This window comes from Cyanistes caeruleus, chromosome 6 (genome assembly GCF_971803275.1).
Source record: "Cyanistes caeruleus chromosome 6, bCyaCae1.hap1.1, whole genome shotgun sequence".
Taxonomy (NCBI): Eukaryota; Metazoa; Chordata; class Aves; order Passeriformes; family Paridae; genus Cyanistes; species Cyanistes caeruleus.
The window spans coordinates 37,726,896-37,739,494 of NC_141706.1; the positions used below are offsets into that span (position 1 = coordinate 37,726,896).

At 34.4% G+C, this 12,599-nt stretch overlaps 1 protein-coding gene across 5 annotated transcripts in view; it reads left to right on the forward strand.

Moving 5' to 3' along the window:
* The window catches only part of FMN1 (formin 1), a 176,554-nt gene that overhangs the window by 71,003 nt on the left and 92,952 nt on the right, over positions 1 to 12,599 (forward strand). For all 5 annotated transcript variants that reach the window (XM_023928341.2, XM_086892712.1, XM_023928340.2 and 2 more), the window contains one exon: positions 662 to 723. In XM_023928341.2, the coding sequence (XP_023784109.2) occupies positions 662 to 723 (62 nt within the window). The remainder of the gene's footprint in view (positions 1 to 661; positions 724 to 12,599) is intronic.

Sequence of the window (12,599 nt, forward strand, 5' to 3'; positions counted from 1 at the left end):
AGTTTCATGCTCTCAGCCTTTGGATTTTGTTACATTCTCATTAATTGGCAGAGCTATCCTGTATCTCATTCACAGTATTCTGTACTTAAACTCTGTAATTAATCTTTGTATGATAGAATGAAGAGAGAGAATTCTTTCTATCTTGCTGTTTGGTACTTTCTGAGATCTTAATTTGTATTTGTGGTTGCTATTTTAACCAATTAGACTGTGTGCAGTGATTGTATGTTTGAAGTTCTCTTTATATCACTATATTTGATGCATGTTGTTTTAGAATTCAGGTGAGGGGGTGTTTGTGCATGCCATGTGCATGCCATATAATATCCTATCAGTTCCACATGTATCTGCAAAATTAAGCAAAAATGGTTTCCTTTTGTTATTTCAGACTGTCGTATCTTTTCCCGTATTTTCCCTTCTCAGCATGGAAGACTTGTGCTTTATCCTCTTCTCTCAGAAACACCATGGAAAATCAGATCATGTGGTGTTAGAAAAAAATGCTAATTACTGTGTTCAGATTTTCTTTTCCATCACCACTGTAAATACTCATTTATTTGTGACCCTACACCTGCATTCTGGACCCAGTGGTGTTGTGTGAAATTTTCTATGCTGAAGATGGCACATTGTTTTCTGACTCTAAGGGAATGTACTTTTTTTATTTCTACAGAGTACCAAGCTGCTATTCTGCACTTAAAGAGGGAACACAAAGAAGAAATTGAAACATTAAAGGTATACTTTTGTAATTATTTACTTTCTTTCCCTGACTAGTGCATTTTACAGATTTGAGTGGTGTAAACATACACTTTCTATCAAATATTAAGAATTTAATTCTTTATTTCTAGAAGCTGTTTTCAGTTGACTGCCAGCTCAGCTAAAGTTAATTTGGTTAAGATCTATACCTGCACTCATAAATGATGTCCAAAATTAGTTTTATTTGTTTCCTCTTTGTAGTTCTCCTTATTGTTGTTCTATTAAATTCTTCCCACTAACACAGCAGTGCAGTATTTTTGCATTGGCACTATGTACTCTTTCTCAGTGGAACATACTTCTGTAGAAGCAGTTTTCTGTAATTTTAATAGGAAAATAAGCATGTGTGAGACTTTCTGAAGTTTAGTACTGAGCACTCTATATTGGTCTCCTCTTGGAGTGTAAACTTGGCTAACTAGTTATCAAAATCAGAAATAACACAGTTTAATATTAGAATTCACTTTCCCTTTGCTGTGGTAAATAAAGTGGAATATTACAAGGAAGTGTTTTTGTCATAAAAGCAGGAACTTAAATGTCAGTAAATCTGAATTTGGTAATCATCCTTAGTTAAAATTAACAGCATCTTGCTTTTCTCACCAGTTGTGATATGTTCTTAAAATGCACTGTGTTCTAAGGCAGATTCATATGCTAAATCATTAGTATACAGGTCATCAATTACAAAACATTCAGTATTTCCTTTGTCATCATTAAGGCAAGTATAATGGAAAATAAACAGATTTACTAACACAGGAATTCTGGTAATCCAGTACATTGATACATTAACTGTATCTGCATTAGGCAGATCACATTGTGTAATGCGAAGCATTGAAATTTACATTAAAAAATTTCAGTGGGAACATATAATGGTGGAGTAAAATTGTGTCATGGTTTCATGTAATAATATGTTGCATTTTATTTAGTAAGGGAATACAGGAAAATATTATGGTAGATATCCCAACTATTGGAAATTTTTGAGTTAAATCTGATTTTGTGGTATGCACTGAAGGAACGTACAGACAGGAATTTCTTTGACCCTGCTCTTTTGCAGGGTGATCCAAATCCTGGTATCTGGTGTCTTTGAAGAGGGTTTGACTATCATAGTTTCTCTGCAAAAGGTTAGGAGTGAAACCCTTCATCTTTGTTATTCCTAAAAGGCCTAGAAAAAATGTTAAGAAGTTCTGGAAGGTATATGTATGGGAAAGTTCTCAAAATATTGTTCTCAAAATACTATTAAACTGTCTGCAGAAGGTGAAAATAAGCAACATAATCTAGACTCTGTCCCTTGAAACCTGTATATAGTGGCTTATAGATGAGTAGTATGTTTATTTTTAGCATTACAAAGTGCCCTATACTTTTGTACTCCTTATTTTTGTAGGGTTTTTGATTTCTTGAGTGTGTGAACAGGAATTCCAGATTGGTTTTAATTCTTCAATATTAGTTATCACTGTGTTAATTCCCTATAAACTTCATACAGAATACCCAGAGTGCCGCCAGGGTTTTACCTATACCACTAGTTTGAAAGGGTTGGTGCTAAATCGGTGAGACTGAAGTTGAAGTGAATGCAGCAGTCTTGAAAGATGCACAAAAATCACTGGGTAGGAAGGGCACTATATTTTACTTTGTCATCTTTGCTGTCACCAAAACTTGAAGCTTTGTTCCTTTTTTTGATGTTACTTGAAATTGGTTTTTGTCATGCAGTATGTATACTTACTAAGATTGCAACATGTATTACACCAAGTCAATTATTGATGAATCTGTACCTTCTCTTATTGCATAACAATCTGCATAATACATAACTCTTGAAGGGTTAATTAATGTATATAATTAAACTGAATCATCCACATGAAATTAATGTCTAAAAAGGGTAATGCTGTTGCTTCATTCAAAGAATTTCTTGAATTTTTCATTTAATATTTGCAAAATACTGAATAATATGTTTTAAAGACATGGAACTGTTCTGTAGTTAAGTGTATTGCTTTCCCTGCTCTTGCCACTAGATGTCAGATGAGTCTCAGAAAAAGTTCCCAAAAACGTGTTCATGTTTCATACTTCCTTCTAAACTGAGTATAGTGACATCCCACCCACTCTTTGTGTTTCTGTTTTAGTTTTAGGTCAGAAATTATCTTGCACGTTGTGAAACTGGAATTGAAGTTGCTCAATCAATAAGTCGTAGCTGTCAACACCTTCCCCTAGTGTTTGCCCAGCAGAACCAAATCTTGAGTATCTAATAACCAACTAAGTAGATGACAACAACATAAATCAAAATAATGTAAATGGACTCCTGACTTCTGAAAGAAAGGAATTTACTTGAAGTCAGTATTTTGTCTGCAGTGCTTAATTTTTAACCCGATACATAGCTGCACAAGGGTGCACCATACTTTTTTTTCCTGCAAGTTACATTGATAAAATGAGTAAAAACTTAAGTTTTTCCTTAATATCTACTTGTTCCCTTTAGAACAAAGGTACCAAATATCCCATCATCTTTAGTTATGTGTGAGTTTAATACTGCTTTTTCAATATGGAAGGAAAGTCCTTAGCTGTTCTACCCTATGCATGGGTACAGGTTATTAGGCTTCCTCCACCTCACTAGGTCTTTTATATATTTCCAAACTGAGAATATTAGTATATTCCGGTTTTTATATTACATAATAGTATTACATAATGCATGTCATATAATATAGTGTGAGAAATACTAATAACTATTTGATAAAAATTAATGCTAGCTTATAAGTTATTCAGTAAACATTATATAATAAAATCCTGGTTTTATATCTCTTAAAATATCTCATGGCAAATTTTAGAAAGAACTACCTGTGCAGTTGCATCTATCACAGTTATAAATATATTATTGAAACTTAAGAAATAGTGAATTGTAATGCATTTGGTATAAAGCTGTCAGTGACATTACGAAAGAGCAAGCTGGCCTCATTTAGAGAAGAATGTATCACGAGGTGTTCATAGTGACCTTTTTGCCCTCCTTGGTAATGTTTGCATTTTTGCTTTTTTGTGAAGGTTCCAAGAGCTGAAATGTAGAAGTGGCTAGAAAGTAATTTCCTTTTCACAGAAGAACTTCCTTAACTTTGAAAACTATTTCATATCATAAATTGAGATTAAAGACCAATGCCTCAAAGTGCCCAGAAAACATTGAAGAAACACGTGGAAGGAAAAAGGAATGTGAAAGGAAAAGTCAGAGCACCAGTTAACATTATCTGATAATTTAAAGATCATTAATTTTTATTTTGTACTGAGACCACAAAGGCATAAAAACACTTAAGGTTTTATTAAGTAGTAAAGCCCTAGCTCTATGATGACCATTTCATTATTTTACAAAGCTGTTTTTTCATGTCTCATACTTCCTATGTCCTTACTTGTTTCTTTGTCTTTTCACCTTCCCACTTGTTTTCCCCCATGGTCAGTATGCTTCCATTTATGAATGCTTCTATTGTTCTTTAATTATAACATGGGCATAGCAAAAGGTGCTGCTTCGCTTTGCAACATTTTGGAATTTTTAATTCAACTGTGGCAGGCAATGGTGAATAGTGTTGAAAGCTTTTGTACTCCAGAATATCAAAATACTTCTTTATAGAAGTGGGTGATTTCAGTTTTATTTTGGCAGTTTAAAATGTCTTAGATAAAGTAAGTTAGAAGTGAAATTTCATTTCAGCTTCAGAGCATACATCACAAATTGGATGTTTTAACACCAAATCAAAACATCTTGCAGTATTTAATTTGCATAAATCATCTTTTTTTTATAGGTAGACTTACAACAAACTGGAATCTTTTTGAGCAGATTAAATTGAAAGACATCTGACCTGGATGCTCACGAGGATTTTTATTATTCCTTTCTAGAGAAAAAGATTTAATTTTTTTCCCCTTAGTTTTGTGTGTGCATATGGGAATTCTTGCATGGGATAGGGACGTCATGATTGTCAGAAGTCACTGTGTTTTGAAATCTACTGTTAAGATATGGGGTCCAATGATGAACAGTGTTGAAAGCTTTGATATGCCACAGTAGTTATAAAACCCCAAACTTTTGAATATATGTGGATATATGCTGACTTTTGGTAATAAGATTTTGCTTCGGGAGGCTGAAATGATTGTTTTAACTTTTACAAGATGAAATGCATCCATAAGGTGGCTGGCTGGTTTGAGTGTTCTCTGTTGTATTTTTGTATTCTGGCATGCACATATAGAAGAAAATCTGTATCATGTATGCTTCTCTCTCTGGTGGAGTTGCAGCTCAAAGGAGCGCCAAGGTCAGCAAAGGTTTATTAGTCAGTTCTTCCTAATGAGCTGTTCAGGCTTTTCAGCATTTCCATGTGGTGAACTGATGAAGGTCTCCCAGCTTGTGGTTAATTATTGATACTAATCTTGCCTAACTTGAAATGTTTCAGTCTTTCAGCTGCTAAATGTATGGTTACACCACGGTGTGTGTACTTTATGCCTTTATGAATCTTCTTCTTGGTTACTTTGTCCTGTTGAAGGAATTCTCCATGTTCACTGCAGAGTCTCTCTGCAGTGCAAGAGAGGAAAAAAATGTAGAGACTGAAAAAAACCATAAAAGTTATGAGAAAAAAGAGACTGAACTCCTATGAAATTGTATTAAAATACTGATTTTAGAACTCTTAAGGCTCCCAGAAAATGGCAGCAACGTTATCTTTAAAGTTTGCGTTTCCCAAAATAGTAAAATCTCAGCAGGAAAGAAAGATCTTCCTTTACTGAAAAATTTGCGTAGCCAGTGCTAGAGAAGGTAAAGTAGCAGACTAGGCAACAAAGGACAGGAGCAGTAAAACAGTAACTTTCTACAGCAAGCAGCATTTTATATCTTTGGAACCACTTGACAATTTCATGTTCATTCAGAAAGGAACTTTGGAATGATTCTTCGTGTTGTGTGAAGATATTCCTCAGTTCAGTGCTTAGTTAATAAAAAATTGGTAGTTTTAAAAATTTGCACATTACAATTTCTATATTCAAATCCTACTCTGTAATCAAATTCTTGATGACGTTTTAAGCATCGCTGCTGTGTTCTGATATTTACAATAAGCAAAATCCTCCCCCTTTGTCTCCTCCATTGACTTCCTATTTATCTTATTTTTGATGCAGTTTATGCTTTTCATCCTTATTTTCCTTTAACAATATGTTTACATGGTTAATAGTTTCTTATCAGATAGTGTGAATATCCCAGAAGTCTTCTTTCATTGTGTTGTGGGTTTTTTTCAATATGGCTGCTTGCCATATTGCCATTCCATTCTTTTCAATGCAATTTTGCTGTGAGACCTGGATTGTTTAAACTTCATGTCAGCTGCAGAATGCTGTTAATTCCACATGTTGATCCAAGGATTCTCCTGTTTATTTAAGAAGTTACCACAGACCATATTCCCTACACTGAAAACAGTGAAAATCTCTTTAACTCTATTTCAGCACATGTTCATGGTAGTACATAGTTAAAATGTGCATAGAGCAGAGCAATTTATCGCATTAAAACTTCAGCAAGACTGAATTCCTGCTCAAATTTAGACACATTACAAAACATTCTGCTTAATTAGGGCTAAAACAAAACACTTAAAATTCATTATAACCTGCTGCATTTAACATAGTTTATGAAAGTTAATTTATCCCATCACCTTGCCTCAGGTTAATGTGTTATGCAGTCAGGATTATAGGGTGCATACTCTGAACAAGATGAAACTTTAGTTTTACAGATACTGGAGACCTCTGTAACACAGGAAACAATTGTATACAAGACAAATTAATTGAAGTGTCATCATGGAATTATAAGAGCCATTAAAAAATACATAGTATCAAAGTTACCATTTTGATTTTGAAAATACACTTTCTTGCCAAAATTATCTGCACTTCGATATTTACTACACCAGATATTTGTTTAAATCTAGTAGTTGTAAGGCATTTTTTCTGAATTAAATGCATAATATTGTGTTTGAAAATTCTGGCTCTAATATTCCTGGTTTTAGAGCAGGGACAAATTTGTCAATGATGAACATTTTGCTGATAAAGGGAAAACCTGTCTGAAATTGGACTGAAATTGGAATAAAACTATTTTCCTCAGGTTCAGTAAAGATCAGATTTTAGCAGCTTTTGACTTTACAAATCTAGTGATCATTGATTACATCTTCTGGTGTTGAACAAACTTTTAACTGCCATTTCCATAAAGCCACCAAAGTTGTTATAAAGTAATACTGGGTCAAAACTAAGTTTCACTGATTAATGGTTGACACAAGTTACTCCTGATTAGGTGGGGATCACCCTTCAGAGAATGCTTTCAGAACGAACGTCTCCTGACCCCCTCCCTTATTGATGATTAGACAATGTGAAAGAAAACCCACTGTAAAGCAAAGCAGACATCAAGAGCTGGATGTATGTATGGAGAAAGGTACAATTTCAGGTAAAAAATAGTGACTAGAGATACTAGGACTGGCAGTCCTTGTGGCATACAGTCTTGAGACACTACACTGGCAAGATGAAAGGCAAAAGAGGTAGTCTGGAAATTAGGACAGAAAACGGTGGGAGATAGATTGCAAAGACTTGGGTCTGGGCATCACAATACAACTTTTACTTCTATGTGGGCAATTTTCTCCAGAATATGTATCCTGGAATGAATACAGTCCATTCAGTATTTGATTTTATTTTGGTTGGTCACTGAGTGATGCCCTCCCTTGCTTTATTAATCAAGATTTGATCTGAATATAAGTAGTTTCATTACGTTTTTTGCTACTGTTGTAAGTTTTAATTTGTCAGGATGTTTTAAGTATAAACTGGACTTTACAATATGTATTAGGATAGGCATGTAATCTTGTTATACACAGACTTGAGGTATAATGGACTTATTGGGATGCTTACATTTGCCTATATGTTCAATCACAGTTCATTTTTAACTTACTTTATAACTATGCATTGGATCCCAGAATATCTAGATCATTTTTTGTAAAAGAAGGTGTATCATTGGTGACTACTTGAGGGAAACTGACTAAAATGTCTTGTGACTCCTCTTGCAGGAATTTTGTCGCTTGAGCAAGTATAGAATCTGTTTTTCTAGATCAGCATTATCATGCCTCTGTAGTGATGTTGTGTCTCTGTGAGGGTCCATGCTTTGTTCTTCCGTATCTTTCAACTTCAGCACACATAATGCAGAAGTCTTAAAAGCTTGATGCTTTTTCATTATTCAGTTTTTAACTTTTGTCAGGAATATCTCCCATCATGTTCACTGAATGCAATAACTAGTTCTGTAGAACAGAAAGTTTCTGCATAGCTGCACTACACGGAAGGTTTGATGGAAAGGGATAAAATTATGATTGTCCTGATTGCTCCCTTTTGAGTAGTTCATTGAGGCTGGTTTTTCTAAGATATTTTCATGTGCAGCATATTTTTCAAATTCTTTAATGGGAATGTCTAGAGTAGTGTGGTGATGCATAATTAGAGTATAGTATATGTTAGTTTAAAGTAGGTGTATCTTTTACATAAATACAGAGCCATTTCCATAATTGATGTTATACTTCTGTTTATCCGTGCAGAATCTCTTTTTATTGTTTTGATTGCACATGAGAACACTATTTTGGTGGAGAGAGTAATCATCCCTATAAAGTCTTTGAATTTTTAGGCAAAAATTGTGTTCATTATGAAGAATAAAAATTGTCAGTTTCTAAACGTGTAGGGTTACTTTTTTTTATTGTCATGGCACTATTTGGCTGAATAATTCCTGTTGAGAAATATGCATTGCTGCTCATTATCCTTCTGTAGATATGTAACTTTATCTTTGGTTACTGTTTTCTATGTGCTTTTCTAATAATGCTTTTTGCTTCAGCCTTTACTTAATCCAAATAATTTGTTTCAACTTAGCAACATATATCATTGCTTACCTATATAGTAACAAAGCTTTGTTATAATGCCTGATCTTGTAGCCTGGTTGCCAAAGAAATTAGTTCTTTATATGGTGAAGCAATGTTGACAGTAAACTCTCCTTTCCATACCCTCCATGAAAGAAAAGGAAGAAAAGAGAAGAAAAACAAGGTTGCATTACAATTCTGGCAACATCAGCCACACTAATAAAATCAAATTCAATGTTGGTTTACGACTTTGAATTTATGTGACTGCACGGGATCAAAGGATTTGTATCCCACTGGACTGCAAGGTCTATAGTTCATGGCAAGAAACCTCATCAAAAAGAACATTTTAGTAGTAGGGCTTTTCATTTTAATCAGCCACAGTAATAAAAAAGCTGTTAGGTGTCCAAAAACATTCTCCCAAGATCAGAGACAACTTGCTCTCTACTACAATGAGTTTTCTTATTGGATCCATACTGCCTTTCTAGTTTTTGTCACTGAAACTTCATCTTCAACTTGTTTTCAGCCATTTTGTTGCATTGTTTTCACATTTTACATGCCAAATGTAAAACATGGTACATAATGATTCATGTAATTTCCCTGGCAATTGAGAAATACTGTAACTTATTTCAAGTATATAATCTAAAAAAATTGTTCATATAGAATTTTAATTATAAGTCTATATTTCTACATAATGTATTTTAAAGTATTTTATTGGCATTATTCAGGAGTGTTTTCCTCCTTGCATATAATCTCCTGAATGCCACAGAGAGTAGGTATTATTTTTGTATCTATACACATATCTTAACTGAGGCTGTCCTGAGGTAGTGAGAAACAGAGTAAGATAGTAATTACAAAGTTTGTTAAAGGAAAGTTTGCATTTTGCACGTTAACTGTTCATGGTCCTAGTTCAACAGAAATTTGAAATCGATTTTTAGCTTATGATGTAATTTCATTCTTTCATTAGCTTAGCGTCAGAGAAATTACGTGCAATATGTTATTTACATTCATTGGTGTGTTGCATGCTGAGTCACCTCATTTCATTCTGCAGAATTTAAATGTTTAGTAAAGTTTAACAGTATTTAGAGATTTTGCCAATGAAATTGTCCACAAAATTACATTTTCCTAGAAATTTATAGGTTGGTTTTAATTTAGCTGGATACCCATTTTTTACATACTATGTAGGATTTATTTTTCCTAGCATACGCTATCTTACATTATCTTACATCATAAGCTATCTTGCAGCATATGTCACTTTCTACAAGGATTGTTCCCTTTTGCATTGCATGACAGGTAGCTGCTGTACACTGCTTTTTGGCAAATTCTAGTGGGTGTGGTATTGCATTTTCTGGGAATTTTGTGCTGCCTGAGATACATGCAGGCTTAAACTGTTTTTTGTTAGGTGAATATTTTCATGGGTTTATTATTTTTAAAAACATTCATTCATATGAGAAACTTTAGTATTTATAGTGGGAATAAATAGTGGGAATAAGTTACCTACCAAACATTTAAAATCTACATAAAATGTTAAATTATCTATTGTTAATGTTTATTTATTAATAATATGAAATTTACCCTTTTAAGCACATCTTGTTAACAATTGGCTTCATTTAGTATTATGTAGTCTAGATTATCTAGTCTAGAGTTTTTTTTATCATTTGTCTCAAGGAATGACATTGTTTAGCAAACATGCCTGTGGCAAGAAGTTAGTGAATCCAAGGCATTAATAATTTTCTGTTTGATATAAATCAGATACAAGAAGAATTTAGATTCCAGTGGGATTTCTGGGCACAGAGATTCCACAGTAGAGTACATCACTTACTGGTGATGAAGTGGACATAATAGGATCCATAAATGTGGAGTGTGTTGTGGAGTATAATGGACATTATTAGAGATATTTTTTCATATATTTGGATTCATAATGCTTGCAGGATCTTGCAAGATTGCTAGGAAATTTCAAGGGCACATCAAGGATTCTATCTGATTATTTCATTAGAAGTTATGAAGAAGTGGATTTTTAAGTGGATTGATCTGCTTGAAGTGACATGTAGGTAGGACGGCTGTAGAAAATGAACTAGAGATGAGATGTTGCGACCAATGTATTGTATAACAAAGTTCTCCAAGTGAGTTAATTTGTGTAATCTAAAATAATTGGATGGTAGTTCTTAACTGTGAAAGGACTGAAGGAATGATGTTTATATGTGCAGGAAACAATACCTAGATTCGTGTTATTTGACAGAAATATTTACAGAGCAGACAAAAGGCAGGCAGGACGAGGAAAGCGAACTTAAGGCAACTTGGAGATCACTCTGAAGAGCATGGAAAAAAACCTAGAACATTAAGAGATAATGGAAGGTCCATAAAGAGCAGCAAGAGAAGATGCTGGAGCTTAAAAGAATATAGGACTGTGTGCAGCCCATGATGCAAGGAGAAGTTTGTATCTTGCACAGAATAGTCTTTTAAAATACATGGTGCTGGTCAGAAAACATCTAGTGTCCTTGTCTCATAGATCTGTTTTGCATGGCTGTTTGTACTCTTCTGATAGTGATAAAAATGGAAGTGTGTTTGTTATCTTATACTTAGGAGGTCACTGGAAGCTTGTCACTAATGAGAAAGAATCAGAATCCCAGAGTCATAGAATATTCTGAGTTGTAGGGACCCATTGTCTTGGTTTGAAAAGACAGGTATTTGTTACGGAAGGCAGGAGCTTTTCTTGAAATGGAAAATTTAAACTCCCTTTTTGAAATTATTATAATACTGAAATTAAGGGGTTTTCAGGCGAAGATATGGGAGTAGGAATAACAGTTTTTTTCTAGTAAGTATAAAAAAAAGCAAACTACAACTTAACAGGAAAATTAAAATAAAATGCAGTGGTACGAAAAGCACTGGCAGAGTCAGAATACAACCTGACACCCTGTTGGTCAGGGTGTTTTAACAGTGTGATTAAGTGATGGCTGCAGTCCTCTTGGAGTGACAGACGTTCTGCTGAAGCAGTGACTTTGTAGAAGGGTGTAGTTTTCTTTTGAAGGTTTAGTGGTGATGTAGAATGGTCTGGTCTTTCTCTAGGAATCTGGTGGAAAAAGGCTGACTGGGGTGTTTTAAGTCTCTGACTATATCCAGGAAGTAATGCTTGGCTCCTCCCCCTGGGTGGAGCGTCTCACAGTGGTATGATGTAATTTTATCAGGCATGCAGTGAGACTCAATGGCCCATTAACAGAAGATATCCTCCTGGAGGGAGGGTAGGTCCTGGTATAGATGAAGAACACTACCCCATCTGGTTTTAACAGATGATAATAGAATACATAATTTTGGTTACATCTTGCATTGCAACCTAAGACACCCATGAGTGTCATCAAATCCAACTCCTGGCCCTGTGTAGGACACCCAAGGTGCCTGATAGGACACCCAAGGACACTCCATGTGCCTGATTCAATTTCTGTTCCCACTGTGTTCTACTGTCAGCCTTTGGCCAGTTTATTTGTACATATTGAATCTAGTGGATCTATAAGGACAATAAAGAGGAAATAGCCGGGGGTTTTGTTTGTTTGTCTTTTGTCCCAACTACTTTTGCTACATTTCCTCTATAAATCTATTTATTTATTTTTAAATTGGAAAGGGAATTGGACTCTGTATGCATTGGCTACATGAATGTTTAGAGATCTGGGAATGTTTGAGAATGGTCAGTCATTACTTTTTTACTGTGAGGTCTAGGGACAATCCTTACTATGTGCCTTCAGCAGTGATAGACCGTATATAACTGTTGTGTTTGTTGAGGTATTTGTTAGAGAGGAATTTTGATTTTTATGTAAACTGGCGTGGGTTTAACTTTTTTTCCCCTGTGGAGAAATCCTTTGCTACATCTCTGATTGTTGTTAAAATTTAAAACAAATGTATGTTTTCTCAAGGACAGGGATTCAACAAAAAAGAGCTTCTTTTCTTTTGTCAACATAATAGAAGAATAAAAAAGTGTGAGCTCTTCCAAAAACTGAAGATTAAATTACTTAGAATGAACAAAACCAA